Here is an 18,530-nt window from a genome sequence, read left to right as displayed (position 1 = left end):
AATTTGGAAGCATTGAAAAGGCAACATTGTAGTCCATAATTTCATATCTTCATCCTTTTAATTTCTTCCAAATTAAACCATTGGTAGGAAGCTGGGGAAATTGATATCAAAAGAGATCTCTATAGATAGTGATGTTCATCATAAGATTTGAATAGGAGGAGTGATCCAATAATGGTAGGTCATGTATAGATTTGTTGATGAGTAACCACAACCACAAGTATTTCACGCATGAACCACACGCTCTCTTATCATTCATTCATCGTCAAAACTTCAAACTAGACCTCCGCTATGGAGATTGTGAATATATGATAATTCAGTTAAGTGAAATAATATCCCAAAACATACAGCTAGCTACACATAATCATTAGGATTAGAATAAAAATCACCAAACTTTTTTTTTAAATTATTGGAACTTTTCATTAAATAAATGCAAGTACATTCAGACACACAAGAGTTTCACGAGAAAGCTGAATTTAACTTGAGCTAAACTTAATTTAAGAAAAGTGACAAATCAAAGAAAAGGAAAAGTGGTCTGGTTATTATATACAAAAGCGTTCTTTTTATTCTAAACCACCAATATAAATCCAAAACTATTAAGTAGTGTTTGGTGGAGAGACAGAGACTAAAAGATTGAGACGGAGAAATAGGAAATAAGAGCTAGAGACGAAAATAAATCTCAGTATTCTATTTGGTATAAAATGGAAGACAGAAGTTGAAACAAGAATAAAATTCTATTTTTTTTTTTTGTGACTGAATAAAATTCTAATTAAATTTACACAAAGAGTAAAATTGGAATTAATTAATTGAATTGAGAGTATTTTAGGTATAAAATATTATTAAAATTTCAGTCTTTGTCTTTAAAAATTTTAGATCTTCGATCTCTGTTCCAATATCTCAAAATAAACACTACTTTAGAATTTCAAATTTGTCGGTCTTGAAAATAATATAGTTCAAGACTTTCAGGCTCAAGCTGAGTTGACCTGTTGACCAAAATATATATATATAAAAAGAAGAAGAAAAAACTGTGTTGACCTGCTATAGAAATAAAGCTCTCACTTATAGTGCTAAGTTTCTTATTATTTACCAAATTCAAAGAAATATTACTTAAACCAATCAATATAAATTGTTTAGGTTTACTTACGAAAATATAGCATCAATGAATTGCATAAGGCAGGGTGAGTTTTGAATAAACTAGAAAAAGAACTAACACTAGTATTTTATTTATTTTACTTTCTCACGATCTATCATATGTGGATGGAGCACTTATAATAAAAAGTTAGTAATGACTTTAACATTTTGAATTTGGCTTATTTCTAAGGCAATTAAGGGTAGAAGATAAGCATATATTCTAGGCGTGTTTAGTGGAAAGCTCGTATCTACATTTGTTCTTAGGGAAATTAAAGGCGAAACACCACATGAAAGTCTCAATGTTGAAAACTAAGTAATTAATGGTCTGCCCTATGTTATGGACTTGTGGCTTCTAGAACATGCTTTTGGAGGAGAAAAGATAGTAATGCAATAGAAAAGAAAATTTTCTTTATAAAAAAACTTTAATTAGATGATAGGTTAGAATGAAAGGTATATACTCATCTTTGTTCTCACCTTTATTTAATTATCTTTTCTTTGACCGAACACACTAACAAATCTCAAGCTTAACCAAAAGGTCTCTAATTCTCTATATAAAGTAATGCATGAAGCAATGAATCTAGTCTTAAACCCTAAATCTCAAGACACTAGAAGTGATTCCCTTCGCATTAACTTGCTTCCATTCTTTTTCCATGAGATTTATAGCAAAGTGCTTTTCTTGCTCTTAATAAATTCTTCTATACTTCACCTTAGAATGAAAGGTTCCACAGTTATACTAGGAGGAAAGAATTTGCACAAAATATTCCTGAAACAGCCAATTAAGGACTCACAATTGACCTAAAAAAAAATTCAATTATTTAATCATGATGCTAATCCTAGTTTCATGTTCCATCAAATTCATGGACCATAAATTTATTTAGTATAGTAGTATTATTTATTATTTACAGTGCAGCAGTGTTGTTGAGTCAAATATGAGGAGACAGCTCCACTGTACTTGCATCATCTCAATTTAAAGAAGTCAAATATGAAAACAAGATTTACACATGTAAGACTCATGAAATTGAAGAACAAGGAAGAACTTTATATGGGTTGAGTATGTGATTGGGGTCCAACAATTTCTTGATTGAAGTCATCACTTTCACCTGTCCAATAGTTAAGACATTCAATGCACAGTTAAGTTTACATTCTCAAATAGAAAACACAAGTAGATGCAATACAATACATACAGTTTCTGGTGACTTGCTGTAGAAAATCTTGTTAGCTTTCATTAGTCCAAGGCCATGCTCAGCACTGATACTACCATGATGCTTAGATGTCCATTCATATACAAAAGGCTCAATTTGTGATAAAATCTGCAAAGTTTTAATATTTTGATTATTCATCTAAATTGAAGACAAGGATTTCATAACCAAATAGTTCATTTGTGTTTGATCTTGCTACCTTATCATCATACTGAGGGGTAGAGACATTTAAATGCAAATTACCATCTCCAAGGTGACCATATCCAACTACATTTGCATCATTACCTACAATTCGGATTATTTTAAGACGGTAATAACCGCTGATAACATACTCTGTTTGTGTAAAATCTTTAATTGTAAATAGGGATTCTTAGGAAAAAAATCTAGGAAAATAAAAATAAACATATTTGTGTAATCCACTTACTCTGCTGATTTATACTCTCTTACCTAATCTTGAGCGCATTTCTTCAACAAGATTATACATCTTTTCAACAGGTATCGATAAATCATACTTGTAAACTGCTCCTGCTCGCATCAGTGCCTCTGGTATTCCCTGGGATGTTAAACTGAAATTTCAACTACCGACGACAAACCCTTGCTAAATAAGCATAAGAAAGTAGTTCTTTTGACCAAAATTTAATTTCCATCTTTTTCCCCTTAAATAATAATAGTAATAATAAAAGCAAATGATTTAGTTTCCACAGCATTATAGCCAATAATTGTAAAAGAAGCAACTAAGGGGCCATACTGGAAAGCATCCACATGGGCTAAGAATCAACTGGTGAAATCAGAATAAACACTAGCAACTTAGCCAATGAAAACCAAGGAATAAAGACAAGCAATTTAGAAGGAAGCCCATACCATTTAAAAGAGTAAAAGTGTAAAAGCATCTGGAAAGTTTGAACTGAAATATGCTCTAACAATATGAAGGAGCCAATAGAGGGTTTTTGTAGGAATGCAAGTGGATAAGTGGACAGGCACATAGATAATCTCACAATAGTGACTCTATTATATGAAATTGGTATACAAATTCAAAACGCAAGTTGTATAGCTGACCTAAAAAATACAATTCAAAAGAGGTAAAAGCACTGACACAAAAGTTTGTAAAGCAAGCTCATAGAATAACATCAATAAGAAGAAAAGCTATGCACGACTATACAATTTATCATTAATTTTGAACAGCATAATCTATTCCACCAAAATGGAAAATCATGGAGTGAGAAATGACCTCACGCAGAAGCCAAAAAGATGATGCTTGGTTTATGTCCTGTGCAAGAGCACCATCAGATATCAATTCATTTTCCATGGAGCCAAGTAGGAATGCTTCAAGCTTCTGTCTGGAAATATCAAAAATTCAAAATATAACATACATCAAACGTGGATGATTAAAACATAGACTACACACTTAGAATTTACAACTAAACCAAACAGACATATTAAGTAATAAGATAAATAGAATAAAATAAAATGTTAAGAAACATGGCGAAACACATTCAGAGGTTAATGGATAGAACTTTTTATTAGGATAAGCACAAGGATGTTAAGCTGACAATAGGACATTTAAAATATATCTCCTTTGGTTAGTCACTCAATTAACCCTGCATTTCACTTATATATATATATATATATATATATCATTAAAAAGATACACTAACACTGCAAATTGAATGAATTCCATTGAGGAATGGATTATCTACATTACATTTTTTAAAGAGGCTTTTTATAGATGAAAATTCAGAACAAAGGATGCCAATATAATTTATTCTACCGATATAAGCAAAACTAATCAAAATAATTGGGTGAGAAATTCACTTGTCTGAGGATTCATCACTGCCAGTTGTCTCAATTAGCACATAAAAGTTATGCAGTGACGTAGGTAATGGATTGCGAGCACCTTCCAAATGATTTAAAACCTGTTAGAAACCAAATCAAATCAGCAAGACTAGGATCCAACAAACAGAGGCAGTCACTAAGTCCTAATAATTCTCTCAGAAGTAGGACAGCTACAATGCATTTATTAATAGCAAATTAGCAATCAACATAGACAGTCACAAATCTATAAAGATTACCAAATTCATAGCATTGCTATCTAAGAATTCGAATGCTGACAAAATCTCCCCAAGTTTCCTCCTTGCTTCCTGTAGCAGTTTCTGAAATACAAAAAGAACCAGAAATAATCTGGTTAGATGTATGCCTGTTTCAAACTCGCACACAAAATTCAAACAAACATCAGATAATAGTTAGCAGTATATATTGTGAGTTAAAAAAAATGAATACAATAGGTAAACTTATTCAAGAATTTCACCTAATTGGTAACATTAAGCTTATACAGAACAGTTTGTCAATGGAGACCTACTTTTCTCTTGCCTATATCAAGGCACACAAAACAAAGCAATTTATGATTTCAGATTCAGGACCCTTCATCTTCATTATAAAATTCTATTTTACAAAAGAAGAAATTCATTAAGGACATAAGATGAAAATTATAATGAATTTCGACAAGCTTCCTCAACGAAAAAGGTAAAAAAGATAAAGAATAAAGAACAAAAATCAGAGCCTCACAATTCCTGAATATAAAATTGCCAATTTCAAAAAGGGCAATCAATTAAGGTAACCGCATGGGATAACATAATCTATGAATGCAAAAACAAGAATAAAAGAATGATAAGTTAAAAAATTCAGTAAGAAAAATAAATTTAAAAATAAGAACATTGATCATGCCTGGCAACTGCTATAATCCTTGCAAGCAAGAAAAGCCACATTTACTGAAGATAATTTTGGTGGGGTAAGTATCGAAACCTTAGTAACAATTCCCAAGGAACCTTCACTTCCTACATCATTTGTAAGTTAAGTTACAAATACATCTATCATTAGGTTCCAGACTTGCGTAATTGTTAACTAGATACCTATAAATAGATGTTTCAAATCATATCCAGTATTATCTTTGCGTAATGTCTTAAGCATGTCAAGTACAGTACCGTCTGCTAGAACAGCTTCAATACCTGCTAGGCAGTAAAAATCATTGGTAGTTTCACCTTTCAACTGAACTCCATTTATTCATCCAGATTTATACATTGACTTTGGAAGTATAAAACTCAAATAACATGCAACGATGAACATATTTGAATAGTGGAGTTTAACAGGTTACAAGTATTCCTTTTACCAAGTACATTTCCATGAAGGGATCCATATCGAAGAAGACGCAACCCGCCAGCATTAGTTGAAACATTTCCACCAATCTGGCAACTCCCTTTTGCACCTAAGTCTAGTGGCATAATAAATCTGAATGAAAAGTGTACACCACTTAAATACAGAAAGCATATGTCAAGGTTATAAGCTAATAACTCAAATAGGCAGAGAGGGGAATCAATCGTCTAAACTTTCAAGACCTAGGCTGTGACACTGCATTTGCACAACATTGAGCTTGGAGAACTCCACTATTAGCATAATTTTGTCAAGCAAACAGCCAAATAATTTTAGAAATATTAATGTAAAATATTGAATCAAGATAACATATTTGGTAGTAGTTTAAATTCTTCATGAAAGAGGAGCCAGCATAAGTGTCTAAATAATACTAATAAAAAAAAAAAACAAAGAGTGCTATGAAATTAATATATAAGTTACAAATGACATTGACTTTATGCATGAAAACTATTACCCTTCACTGTCCAGGAATGATATTATATTTTCCAATATGCACCCTGCTTCACATACCAATATACCGCTAACCTGAAACATGCATTGGCAAAAACCTCAGGTTAAGTATTCAAATCCGTAACTTGGGTTTTCAAAATCTTTTCACAAGAAATAACTTTGCAGCTACAAACTCTATCTGCAGCATTCATTATGGAGTTTTCTGAACACGTAATAAGCTATCCCAATATACAACCATAAACTGAAGTTTCATCCTTGTAGGAAGCGAATAGATATAAGAAAGACAGCCTGATTTTCTTTTTTAATGCTGAACTGCCAGCAAAACTAGAGAGAAAAAGGCTCATTGATAAACATATACAAACAGAAGAAGGGAACTCGTAGCCTATATGTCTCCCAAGAAGTAAATGTTCTACCTTGTCCAAGGATATGATTTTACTCATAGCACTAAGACTGACAACAACCTGCAGCATTAGATTATAGGAAAAAGTTGTCAATGTACTAAGTTCGATGAGCCCCATCATTCTTTTAAGGGAAAAAAGAATAGCATGCTTAATGAACTCAACATCATACTTCATCAAAAACAGGTACACTTCCACCTACAAGACCAGTGTTACCACCTTGGGGAACAACAGCCAGACATCTGAAGTTACAGTACTTAAGAATCTCAGAAACCTGCAGAAGCAAATACACATAGCCATGACAATTTGGATATGCTTCAATGAACCAAAGTAATTGTTGATTCTATTAAAAGAAGAACCTGGTCAGTGGTGCGTGGCTGTAGAAGGAGCTTACTGGAGCCTTTGTATTTACGCATCCAATCAGTGTTTGCAGTGATGAGCTTTTCATCATCCTGAATGACATTCTTGGCACCCAATATCCCCTCAAAGTATCTAACATCTTCATCATTCAACTTTGAGAATTTGGGGTTCCTCTGAACCAACACAGAAGCTGAACCATAACATCTACTCTGAATCTTAACACCCCATTGCCTAGTATTCAGGGAACTTGCTAACGGGCTGAAAAAGGACACAATTTTATGCTCCCCGTGAACATTGTTGCGCTGTAACTGCTTCCAGCATGCATCAATTCCTGTCCCCGAGTAAAAACAGAGCAACGTTAAAAAAAACAAAAGCGATTGAAAACGGGAGAATTAGATAAGAATGAGAAATGTGACCAGAAGGAGAAGAGGAGAGTGGTGGGTGTGGGTGGCCTTGACGATTGATTAAGGTAAGGAGGCGAAGTGTGGCTCTGCAGTTCCGATTTACCATCTTGGAACTTCAGCTTCTGTTGCAGATCGTTATTATCAGCTAAACACGATTCATATCATGTCTATCAGTCTATGTAGGATGTAGCTGTACCGTGTACGTAATATTTTTAAACAATGATTAAAAAATAAATAGAAATCAATTTTTAAATTACTATTCAAGACTTTTATTTTTAACAATTAAGCGATACGAAACGACAAGAAAATGTTGCGTTGTGAGGGATAGCGTTATGGTGGGAATAATCCACAAAGCGGAGCAGTAGAAGTAGCAGGGAAGAGACCTTATCCACCATATACCGGTGGCGGCAGCCTGCAGCGGCGGAGAGAACTCAATGGCGTCGTTACTTACATTTTCATCCATAATGAACCAACCTTTTAAGCTTCATCGTCCTCGTTTTACTCTCACAATCTTCAACTTCCACCGCCATTCTTCTTTCACTACCTCATCACCACGCCCACTCCCACTTTCTACTTTCAAGCTCTGCGTCGCAAGCTCTTCGAGAAGTTTCTCTCGTTCCAGCAAATTAGAGGGTCCTACTCCCTCACTCCCTCACTTCCTACCTCAAGCTACCCTTACCTCTTCCCAACCTCAACCCCTGTGAGTTACTTCTCTTCAAAATTCAATCTTTTTCTTTTTCAGTTCTCTGGGTATTTGTTTTGCCTTTTGCTTCTGTCGAATTGAATTTGAATATTAATAGTAGGACGCATATATCTCTGTCACAACAACTATAAGCATAGTGTAAAAAAAAGAGGAATTTTTCTTTTTGTTTCCCCAATTGTAGAATTACAGGTTTAAATAAGAATAGGGATTAGGAATGGAGATAGTTTGCTTATTTTTTGTGTTTTTCCGAATAGTGTTGTACCAGACAATGAAGCTCCTTCGAAAGGTCGTATATACCATGAGACCTATGGATGTCAGATGAATGTTAATGATATGGAGATTGTCCTCTCCATCATGAACAATGCCGGCTATGGCGAAATAGTGAGTGTTCCTGAGAGTGCTGAAATAATATTCATTAATACTTGTGCCATTAGAGATAATGCTGAGCAGAAAGTGTGGCAGAGGCTTAACTATTTTTGGTTTCTTAAGAGGCATTGGAAGAGCAATGTTGCCACCGGAAGGTCGCAGTCCTTGCGCCCTCCAAAAGTGGTTGTTTTGGGATGTATGGCCGAGAGGTTGAAGGAAAAGATACTTGATGCAGACAAAATGGTTGATGTGGTCTGCGGTCCTGATGCTTATAGGGATTTGCCGCGGTTGCTGGAGGAGGTTGACTATGGCCAGAAGGGGATCAATACTCTTCTTTCCCTTGAGGAGACGTATGCCGATATTAATCCAGTTCGGATATCCAAGAACTCGATTAGTGCTTTTGTCTCTGTGATGAGGGGTTGCAACAATATGTGTTCATTCTGTATTGTGCCATTCACAAGAGGCAGAGAGCGATCGCGCCCTGTGGATTCCATTGTGAAAGAGGTGGCAGAGCTCTGGAAAGAAGGCGTGAAAGAAGTAACACTTCTAGGCCAGAATGTGAACAGCTATAATGATGCATCCGGCATTGAGAAAGAGGTTGAACCAGGCTCCAACTGGAAATTTAGTGATGGGTTTTCCAGCATTTCTAAGGTGAAAAAAATGGGTTTAAGATTTTCTGATCTGTTGGACCGACTCTCCTTGGAATTTCCTGAGATGCGATTCAGATTCACTTCTCCACACCCTAAAGATTTTCCGGATGAATTGCTTTATCTTATGCGAGAAAGACATAATATATGCAAACTGATACATTTACCAGCACAAACTGGAAGTAGTACAGTTCTTGAGAGGATGAGACGAGGATATACTCGAGAAGCTTATTTGGAGCTTGTATATAAAATTCGCAGCATTATTCCAGATGTGGCCTTGAGCAGTGATTTCATCTGTGGTAATATGCCTTTCAAGTTGCTCCCTTTCTATTCGTTAATTTCTGGCTTTCTATAAAATTTCTGCATGAGAGATCAAGTTTTGTGTTTGTCACTTTTTTTTTTTATTTCATAATCATGTTGTATCTAATGCTGACCTTCTATTCTTGAGGCATCTAGATTTTTAGTTTTCATAAAGGAACGGAATACACAAATTCAACAGTTATGAATCCATCCAGCTTATTTAGGTGTAAAATTTTGTCAGCTGAAACCCTTGAGAACACTTTTTCACTAACTTTATACAACTAGTAATTGATAGAGAAGAGATTCTTGTTATCCTTAAGAAAGGTCTATGGAAGTGGTGAATAAAATCTGCATTACCAAACATCAGCATCAACAATTAAGCCTTCTTTTTTTTTTTTGTTAGATGGAGTCTGCTACATAGATAAAGATGCCATCATGTGCTATCATATATATAATCCTCTTAATTGGCAACAGCATCATCATGGTCAGATATTTTGTTTCCTAATATATGATGGAACAGATGTATTTTGAAAGTACAAAAGTCAAAAGGTAGATAAGCACGTTGCTAATTTAGCTACTTGTGTATGACTGTATGGTATTGCTACCCAAAACTTTAGGTTTTAGGGTTTTATTTGCCACACCAATATTTAACTGCAGATTGATTCAATTCTTTCTATGTTTGGAATACGAACAGGATTCTGTGGGGAAACAGAGGAGGAACATTTAGACACATTGAGTCTCGTAAAAGCTGTTGGTTATGATATGGCATTCATGTTTGCTTACAGCATGAGGGAGAAAACTCATGCCCACCGAAATTATGTCGATGATGTTCCTGAGGAAACAAAGCAAAGGAGGCTAACCGAACTTATTGAGGTTTTTCGTGAGAGCACGGGCAAATGCTTCGACTCTCAGGTTGGAACCGTGCAGCTTGTGTTGGTTGAAGGACCTAACAAGAGAGCTCCGGATACCGAGCTTATGGGCAAGAGCGACAAGGGCCACAGGGTTTTGTTTGTCAATGTGCCAATACCAGACAGGGAAGATGTTAAGACACGGCGAAATCCTGTGGTTGGCGATTATGTTGAGGTGCGCATATCAAGATCTACAAGAGCATCACTCTTTGGTGAAGCGCTTGCTATCACCAAGTTGAGTTCATTTTACAATAATCTGGAAAAAGAAGCTGTTGCCTGCAGTGTATAGAGCCTTTCAGCATGAACAGCTTGACATGGAAATCTTTGCATAAATCCATCATAATTTGTTCCTTTACCTTGTTTTCATTTATTACACAACACATTTTATGTTAGAGAAAGATACAGCAAGGGAGTGGATTGTGCATTTGCCAGTCTCTTTAAATTGTATTCTTTTTAAATCATCTCTTTGTAGCATATTTAGCTGTCTGTTTAAAACTTCCAAATAATGGTTGAGTTTATTTCTTGTAGCTTTCCTTTAAAACCATGATTTATGATTCGGCAACTGTCTGTCCCATTTTGGTAATCGATGGAAGAGTTCCGGTGACGATCACTTTTTGGCAACCGGGGGTGGGAAAAAATTTTGTTGTATATAAATAAAGGATAAAAATGTAAAATTATCAATTTAAATTAAATTATTTTTTTGTTAAATTTCATTAATTTGTATAGAATATATATTAAAATATAAAATTTATTTTAAAATTAAAGGTAAATACCCTTTTTGGTTCCTGACCTTTTCAGACATATCGTACCCTAATCATCCTTAAACTTTAATCCGCCCCCACTCATTAATAAAATTGGACAAATCGACCCTTATAACCAATTGGCAATCTTACGTGTCACGTAAAGTATGATGTGTCAATGTCAAGTGACAATGAGTACAGGGATTAAAACCATTCCCTCTTCCTCTTCCTCCTCTTCCTCCTCCTCCCCTTCTCCCTCCTCTTTTTCTCTTCTTCAGACCCATTATCATTACTATCTACCTCCACAGTCTTAAAACTCTTCACGCATTAACCTTAACCTTAACAAAATTATAAAGCTAGTAATCCATATATCATTAATAAGATTTGGGACAACTGAAAGACCTCAGCGAAGAGCTTGAATGCCTCACCAGATGTCACATGGGAACTCTTGTAACGCTTGCAGTGGACGAGACATGGGTAAATGACTCTGGACGTAGTACCAATTAGGAAAGTGGGAGTTGTTAGCGGTGGCGGCGCAAAGAATGGTGAAGACATCGAGGATCTTGGTGATGTCGAGAATATTGAGGTGAGCTATTGAGGGAGGTTGGATGAAGGCGAGAAGGAGAAGAAGAAGATGAAGAGGGAACCACGGTGGTGGTGACTGTTGGTGGCAAAACACAAAGAAAAGATGGTGGTTCTGGAGATGACGCAATGGAGGAAGAAAAAGAGAAGAGAAAGAGGATTCAAAAAAGAGAAGTTGGTTCAGTAATGGTGGTGCTGTGATGATGGTTGTGAAGGTGATGTTCGATGATGATAGTGATCAAGATGACAGTGTTTGGCGAAGAGAAAGGTGAAGAATAAGAGGAAGAAAATGGGAAGAAAAGGAGAAGAAAAGATGATGATTTTTTATTTTTTATTTTTTTATTCTTATTTTTTGCAAAGGAGGGGGGGTTTTTAATTATTTGGAGTTGATACCTACCTTGCACACACCTAAGAGCAACTCCAATGGTAGAAAAATTTTAAGCCTCATTTACTGTGTGTCAGCAAAAGATGAGGACCTACCATTGAAGTAAATGAAAAGTAAGTTCCTTCACAAAGTTCAAAGCAATAGACACCCTGCTTAGAGGGACTCTCTTTCTTTCAAAGAAATGATATTTTATTAATAAAATTAATACTTTATATACATATGTATTGAGCTGACCGTTATATATATAGTATACTTTATATACATAATACATATTAAAGTTATATATATAGTATTTTACATATATAATTAATTATTATAATTATTAATAAATTAAATATGATTTAATTATTTTATATAATTATATATAAGTAATTATATTAAATAATTAAATCATATTTAATTTATTAATAATTATAATAATTAATTAATTAAATGATTAAATTTTTATTTAATTAATAATTTATATTATTATATTTAGTTAGCCATTGTAAAATTAGCCGTTGCAAAATTAATCGTTGGAAACTAGCTGTTACCATGTTTCTGTTATTATTAATAAATTGATATTTTGTTATTCTATACATATCACTTAGATACACTTCTATTCTCACACTTTCAATTACTCTTCTTCATTTTCTTCCAAGTTTACAAAATCAAAGTTCTGCTAATATTATTTTTTGTTCGGAAAAATGGATCCAAACCAACTCAGCTCTTTTTTCAATTACTTACAAAACTTTTCTCAATTTCCAAATACCCAACAATCTCAAACCTCAAACTCTCAAGTCCTAAATCAAAATTTCACACTACCGAATACATTTCAAAATCCAAATCCACAAAATCTTTCTAATTTCAATTTTCAAGCTCCTTATAATAATCAATTTCCTATATTCCAACCGCAAAATCAAAATTCACAAACACCACATTTTCCATTTTCATCCATATTTAACTCCTCTATCGGAGATGTTACTCCAACTTCTTTGCCGTTTTCAACTCAATTCAGTGCATCAAGACATAACACATCTGGTATTGGTGCCTCTTCTAACCCATCCTCTCATATTCATATACAATCTAGTCCAAATTTGTAATATTCAGATTTCGCCAACCCTCGTGGATTAGATGCTATCGATCTCAATGATGATGATATTGAAGATCAGAGACAAGATAGTATTCAACACTGGCATTGGGAAGTGGATGAGATGTTGATCAGTGTGTGGTTAAATATTTCAACTGACCCTATAGTTGGTACTGATCAAAAGGGAGAAACATTTTGGAGTTGAATTCATAGCTACTGTGTAGAATTTTACTCCGACATGACAAGGGGGTAGTTGCATGTAAAAAACGATGGTATAAAATCAACAAGGCTGTTGCACAATTTGCTGGTTGCTACGATCAAGCTAGTCAAAACATAAGGAGTGGTTCGAACGTTGATGATATAAAGGAGTTGGCTTATAAACTTTATTCCACAAATTATGGTAAAAAATTCACTTTTGAGAGGCATTGGAACATGCTTAGATTGGAGCAAAAATGGAGAAGCCAACTACCTACACAGAGTGGCGGCTCAAAGAGAACCAAGGTTAGTGCAAGTGGAGCATACTCATCCTCATCAAACCCAGAAACACCGTTGGCTAATGAACCCGGTGTGGACTCTTCTGTTCGCCCACAAGGATCAGAGAAGAGCAAGAGAAAAGGTAAGGGAAAAGCACAGATGTCTGAAAATTTTAGCGAAAGAAAATCATCGGTTGTCAAAAAATTATCTCTCATGGAATATATTAAGAATGTTAGAGAAAAGGAACTAATGGATATGGAAAAAGAAAGAAAAGAGGAGAAGAAACATAGAGCAAAAATTATGGCAATCAAAGAGAAGGAGTTACAAATTCAAGCGGCAATGAAAGAACAAGAATTACAAGCTCAAGCGGCAATGAAAGAACAAGAATTACAAACCCAGAGGTATATTAAAGAAATGGAGATAAAAGCAAAAGAAAGAGAAATGGAAAGGATGGCCAAGGAAAGGGAAATGGAGATGAATATGTAAATATTTAATGCTGACACGTCTACAATGAGTAAAAAACGACGAGCTCTTCATGAGATTGCATATGAGAAAATAATCGTCAAGTGATTTACTTAATGGTTCCTTATATTCGTAGAGTTATGTAGTATGTTCTTATTTTTATTGGGTATTACTGGTATGTGATGTAGTTTGTTTTATTTATTTCTGATGTAAGTTTTTAAATTAGTCAATATTATTGTGCCCTTATTGTTCATGAAAGTGACGTTGTAAAACTAGTCGTTAAGTAGTCGTTGCAAAACTAGCCGTTAAGGTACTTATTGCAGACACACTTATAAATATCAACTATCAATAACCCCGCAACTCCACTTCAACTCTTGTTTTTCACCTCGAAAGAGAACTAAAAATTACATTTCTAAATATGGCTAGAAATTTTGATGATATGTTTAATGAGCCTTTGTGTGGCAAAAGAAGACGGCAAGATAACACACTCATAGATAATTGGATCGATGAGTGTTTACTCCGAGATTCAGAAGAAGAAGATATCAATAGAAGCTCTATCCCAGTTACTTGTAGATGGATCAACAGAGATCGAGAAGCAGGACATGATCACCTTTTTCAAGATTACTTTGCAGATGAACCGGTGTATAATGCTGACATTTTCCGACGGACATTTCGAATGAGAAAACATGTGTTCCTTCGGATAGTAGACGCTCTCTCAAACATCTATCCATATTTCCAACAGATGGTTGATGCAACTGGAAGAAGAGGCTTGTCGCCACTCCAGAAATGTACCGCTGCGATACGGATGTTAGCATATGGCGTAGGAGCTGATGCTGTTGATGATTATGTGCGTATAAGCGAGAGCACTACAATTAAATGCTTGGAAAAATTTGTTGAATGTGTCATTTCGGTGTTCGAGGATATACTTGTAAAAACCCAAATCAAATGACGTACAACGCCTGCTACAAATAGCGGAGGGTCGTGACTTCCCTAGCATGTTGGGTAGCATTGACTGCATGCATTGGCAATTAAAAAATTGTCCAAAGGCGTGGAAATGTATGTACATGAATGGTTATCGTGGGGTTGCAACCATAATACTTGAGGTTGTAGCATCTTCAGACCTTTGGATATGGCATGCGTTCTTTGGAGTTTTTGGTTCAAATAACGATATCAATGTGTTAGATCGTTTTCCAGTGTTCGATGATATTCTAAATGACCGTGCTCCTGAGGTAAATTATACTATTAATGGTAATAATTATACTATGGGATACTATTTAGCAGATGATATTTATCCTGAATGGGCCACATTTGTCAAATTAATCTCAAAGCCACAAGGGGAGAAACGCAAGTTATTTGCACAATACCAAGAAGGGCAAAGAAAACATGTGGAGCGAGCATTCGGAGTGTTGCAAGCACGCTTTGCAATTATACGTGGTCCAACTCGTTTTTGGGAAAAGAAGAAGCTTGCCAACATAATAAAAGCTTGTATTATATTGCATAATATGATTGTTGAGGATGAAAGAGACACTTATACAGGAAATTTTGCTCAAGACTTAGAGTATGATGATGTCGAAAATGGCTTATCACAACCTCAACTGGGAGAAGAAGATTTTGCACCATACCATCAATTTCTCCAAAGAAATGCCCAACTTTGAAATAGGCAGCAGCATAAACAACTGAAAGAGGACTTGATTGAACACATATGACAATTTTACCATGCTTGTCGTCAACTATAGAGTTTAATTATGTTTTTCTTTGTAAAATAATTTTACAAATTTAGTGTAACCCCAAATTATATATTGTGTATTATTGTTATATATGAATTTATTTAATATTAATATCTTTTAATAGTGAATTATTTTTAAATTTATAAATTTAAATTACATTATTGAAAAAAATTAATTACATTAATTTCAAGTATTTTAATTAATTAATTAAGTGGGACCACAACAGAGACTAAAGTTAGTTCCTTCTAATGGAGAAGAGAGAGAGATGTTTTGAATTCCTATTTATTGTTTATGACACAAAAACTGATGTGGAGTTACTTTTTATGACAGGTGGGCCATAAACAGGAATTGGGATGAGTTCCCTACTGGAGATGGTCTAACACATCCCCTGGCACACATAACCTGCTGGCTGCTGCCAACCAGTTGTAGGGGTCGATTTGTCCAATTTTATTAATGGGTGGGAGCTAGATTGAAGTTTAAGGATGAGTAAAGTATGATATGTCTTATGAAAAAAAGTCAAGAACCAAAAAGAGTATTTACCCAAAATTAAATAAAATAACACATATATTTATATATAAATATATAATAACTAATTTGGTGATTGATTTTTTAGGAAATTTAAGTTGAATAAGGAAGTAAAGGAAGTGTTGGATTCGCGTATGGGGAGGAGGGGTGCTTCACCTCGTTGTGGGATCAGAGGAAGCAGAACTCAGACCCTGCGAGTTGTGTCTCTCAAAATATAAAAAAAATTACCAGAACAAGAAAAATGGAGAGTCCGAATTCCACGTTTTAGATTTCAAATTCCATCAGCTGCAAATCGGACCATGCGAGTTGTGAAGCAAAATTTCATCACCAAAGAACTCGCATGGTCCGAGTTGTGTACTTTGAGTTTTTTCAATTTTTTAACACAAATCGGACCCTCCAATTTGTGTACTCTGAATTTTTTTCAACTTTTTAAACACAAATCGGAGGGTCCGATTTGTGTACTCCCATAATTTTAAAAAACACCAAAAATTACCATGTTAAAGTATATCATTCATTTTGCTTTCATATCAAAATTTTTTAGCCAATTTTTGATGTAACATAATATTTTTATTAATTTTTAATTCAATTTGTTTTAAACTAAATCAATCAGTTTTAAATTCATCCTAAACCCTAAATATTAGAAAAGTAATATAGGAAAGAATGGAGTGTATATATGTTGACAAGTGAGCGAGGGTTGAGGAAGCATGTGGAAGGAACATGGTTTTTGGCCCACCACGAACCTAAATAGGCATCATCATGGGGTTTGAAGTCTAAGCAAAAAATTAAGGTCTATTACAAGATGTATGGCTGTATGTTAATAAAATGTTGATTGATATGAAATATGGAGGACAAAATAGGATATGTATAATGATTGGTGTAGGCTAAAGTGAGAGTAGTTGAAAGGGATCTGAAGCAGTTTTGAAGCATTGAAAGCCTTCATAAAAGCAAGGCAAGCTATGCATTATTGAACAGTGCACAGTGGTCCTGTCTCGTAAAGAAAGCCAAGGCCTTCAAAGACAGACGAGAGAGCAGTATAGTGTGTGTAGATAACTGTGTAGCAACAGAAGAAGGATGAAGACAAGACCTTCCAATTGAAGGGCCATCAACATTCATCAATGCACCGCACCCCTTCCCCTCACGTGCCACACACCCAAAACGTTCTATTGTAGATATGGAAACCATTTTTTCACATGTATACGGTGAAAACTACTTTTTATGTGAAGTTGATATTTGAGAGTCATTGAATAAAAATTTAGTCAAATTATTTAACGGCTCTCAGCTGTGAAGTCGAATTTATCTGAATTTCCATCCATATATAATTTTAATCACAAATGTGAAATACTACTAACATTCAGATTGATCGTCTCCCATGTCAATCTTTCAGAGTAACGTAACACTTTAATTTCTACGTGTCACAATGGGACAGGTCCCTTTAGCAAGTTTTTCAACTCTTGGAAAGTCCACCTACGGTCGTAATTACCATTCTTTTGTGTTAATGAGTTTCGTAGCCGCCCCCAATCCCCATTCAAGTTAGTACACGGCCGACACCTTCTCATTATCATAATTATCATAACCAATCACAACATTCATGCACATTTCAACCGTCTTAATTTCATAACTGTACTTTATGGTTTATCGTTATTATTAAAAATCAAATTGCTTTTGTTATTTGGCAAGGGATAATTTGGAAGAAATATATTACTATTTTATTGGTTATCAACTTGGTCAATATATATTGGGTAGCTGTCAAGTTGAGGTCCAAAGATTATTTCTTGGTATGTACTATTGATTTTATTATACGTCACAAGATTGAACCAAATTAACCAAGTAATTAACTAAGTCATGACTTACTTAAAAGTGAAGAGAAACAACAATATGGGAAGGACAAGCGTGGGTGGGCTTCGAGATTTGGGTTTCTTACATTTCTAGATAGAGTGAAGACAAAATAATAATGGAGCATGGTGAATTAGGTGAACCCAATACTGCTCATCTCATCTCATATTAAATGCCAAACAAATATTATTTATATGTATATTTTTATAAAACATATATTAAACATGAGAGGAATAAAAAGGAAGATAAAATAAAAAAATTGTCTTTTAATTAAATGATTATAATTTAGTTTCTGAAAAGATCAAGAGTGTATTTTTATTCTAAGTAGTTAATAGAAAAATAAAATTTGGTGACTACTATTGGTATAAAAGTATCTTTAATTTAAGATATTATCTGATTAATATTATATAATTTAACATATTTAATTAAAATTATGTAATATAATATATACTAATATTTTAGTTATTATATTTACATACAAGTATTTTCTTGTGAAGATTCACCCTAAAACTTATACATTTTTTTTGAGAAAAATTAAAGTAAGCTATTAAATAATTATCAATAAAATAAATTTTAAATGTACAAAATCTTTTTGTAATTCTCGAAAAAAAAAGAGTTTGAATTATTTTAATTTAAAGTGTATATTTTTATGAGAAAGTTTAAAAA

The 18,530-nt window shown here is 34.3% G+C and overlaps 3 protein-coding genes and 1 pseudogene across 3 annotated transcripts; 3 read left to right on the top strand and 1 right to left on the bottom strand.

The window, feature by feature from the left end:
- Positions 1 to 1,587: 1,587 nt before the first annotated feature.
- Positions 1,588 to 7,353, bottom strand: LOC130983085 (D-2-hydroxyglutarate dehydrogenase, mitochondrial). The gene is made up of 15 exons (XM_057907267.1): positions 7,156 to 7,353; positions 6,739 to 7,070; positions 6,552 to 6,653; positions 6,395 to 6,442; positions 5,986 to 6,056; positions 5,491 to 5,609; positions 5,234 to 5,329; positions 5,049 to 5,158; positions 4,397 to 4,477; positions 4,140 to 4,240; positions 3,556 to 3,664; positions 2,775 to 2,880; positions 2,527 to 2,612; positions 2,313 to 2,438; positions 1,588 to 2,228 (listed from the first exon to the last, which is right to left on the bottom strand). Exons 1-15 carry the CDS (start codon positions 7,247 to 7,249, stop codon positions 2,139 to 2,141), a joined length of 1,671 nt encoding a protein of 556 aa, XP_057763250.1. The 5' UTR covers positions 7,250 to 7,353; the 3' UTR covers positions 1,588 to 2,138.
- Positions 7,354 to 7,451: 98 nt separating this feature from the next.
- LOC130979000 (CDK5RAP1-like protein) lies at positions 7,452 to 10,638 on the top strand. Its single transcript, XM_057902338.1, has 3 exons — positions 7,452 to 7,843; positions 8,101 to 9,158; positions 9,854 to 10,638. Exons 1-3 carry the CDS (start codon positions 7,578 to 7,580, stop codon positions 10,354 to 10,356), a joined length of 1,827 nt encoding a protein of 608 aa, XP_057758321.1. The 5' UTR covers positions 7,452 to 7,577; the 3' UTR covers positions 10,357 to 10,638.
- A 650-nt stretch (positions 10,639 to 11,288) lies between these two features.
- LOC130980446 (glutathione S-transferase T2-like) lies at positions 11,289 to 13,803 on the top strand. The gene is made up of 5 exons (XM_057904127.1): positions 11,289 to 11,393; positions 11,605 to 11,657; positions 12,772 to 12,794; positions 12,864 to 13,009; positions 13,132 to 13,803. Exons 1-5 carry the CDS (start codon positions 11,289 to 11,291, stop codon positions 13,801 to 13,803), a joined length of 999 nt encoding a protein of 332 aa, XP_057760110.1.
- Positions 13,804 to 14,197: 394 nt separating this feature from the next.
- On the top strand, positions 14,198 to 15,434 carry LOC130980445 (uncharacterized; annotated as a pseudogene).
- Positions 15,435 to 18,530: the final 3,096 nt, after the last annotated feature.

This window comes from Arachis stenosperma, chromosome 5 (genome assembly GCF_014773155.1).
Source record: "Arachis stenosperma cultivar V10309 chromosome 5, arast.V10309.gnm1.PFL2, whole genome shotgun sequence".
In the NCBI taxonomy this organism is placed as follows: Eukaryota; Viridiplantae; Streptophyta; class Magnoliopsida; order Fabales; family Fabaceae; genus Arachis; species Arachis stenosperma.
The sequence above is the reverse complement of the archived record's forward strand: the minus strand, read 5'-3'. Positions and strand labels throughout refer to the sequence as shown.

What these genes read in the sequence shown, in the direction of transcription:
- LOC130983085 (XM_057907267.1), bottom strand. Translation starts at nt 7,249, where the DNA reads ATGGTAAATCGGAACTGCAGAGCCACACTTCGCCTCCTTACCTTAATC. An exon ending in AAATCATATCCTTGGACAAG is followed by an intron (nt 6,057 to 6,394) that starts GTAGAACATTTA and finishes TGCATGTTTCAG; the next exon opens with GTTAGCGGTATATTGGTATG. An exon ending in TTTGAAACATCTATTTATAG is followed by an intron (nt 5,159 to 5,233) that starts GTATCTAGTTAA and finishes CAAATGATGTAG; the next exon opens with GAAGTGAAGGTTCCTTGGGA.
- LOC130979000 (XM_057902338.1), top strand. Translation starts at nt 7,578, where the DNA reads ATGGCGTCGTTACTTACATTTTCATCCATAATGAACCAACCTTTTAAG. An exon ending in TCTTCCCAACCTCAACCCCT is followed by an intron (nt 7,844 to 8,100) that starts GTGAGTTACTTC and finishes TTTTCCGAATAG; the next exon opens with TGTTGTACCAGACAATGAAG. An exon ending in GAGCAGTGATTTCATCTGTG is followed by an intron (nt 9,159 to 9,853) that starts GTAATATGCCTT and finishes GAATACGAACAG; the next exon opens with GATTCTGTGGGGAAACAGAG.
- LOC130980446 (XM_057904127.1), top strand. Translation starts at nt 11,289, where the DNA reads ATGACTCTGGACGTAGTACCAATTAGGAAAGTGGGAGTTGTTAGCGGT. An exon ending in AGTGTTTGGCGAAGAGAAAG is followed by an intron (nt 11,658 to 12,771) that starts GTGAAGAATAAG and finishes AACTCAATTCAG; the next exon opens with TGCATCAAGACATAACACAT. An exon ending in ATATTTCAACTGACCCTATA is followed by an intron (nt 13,010 to 13,131) that starts GTTGGTACTGAT and finishes AAAATCAACAAG; the next exon opens with GCTGTTGCACAATTTGCTGG.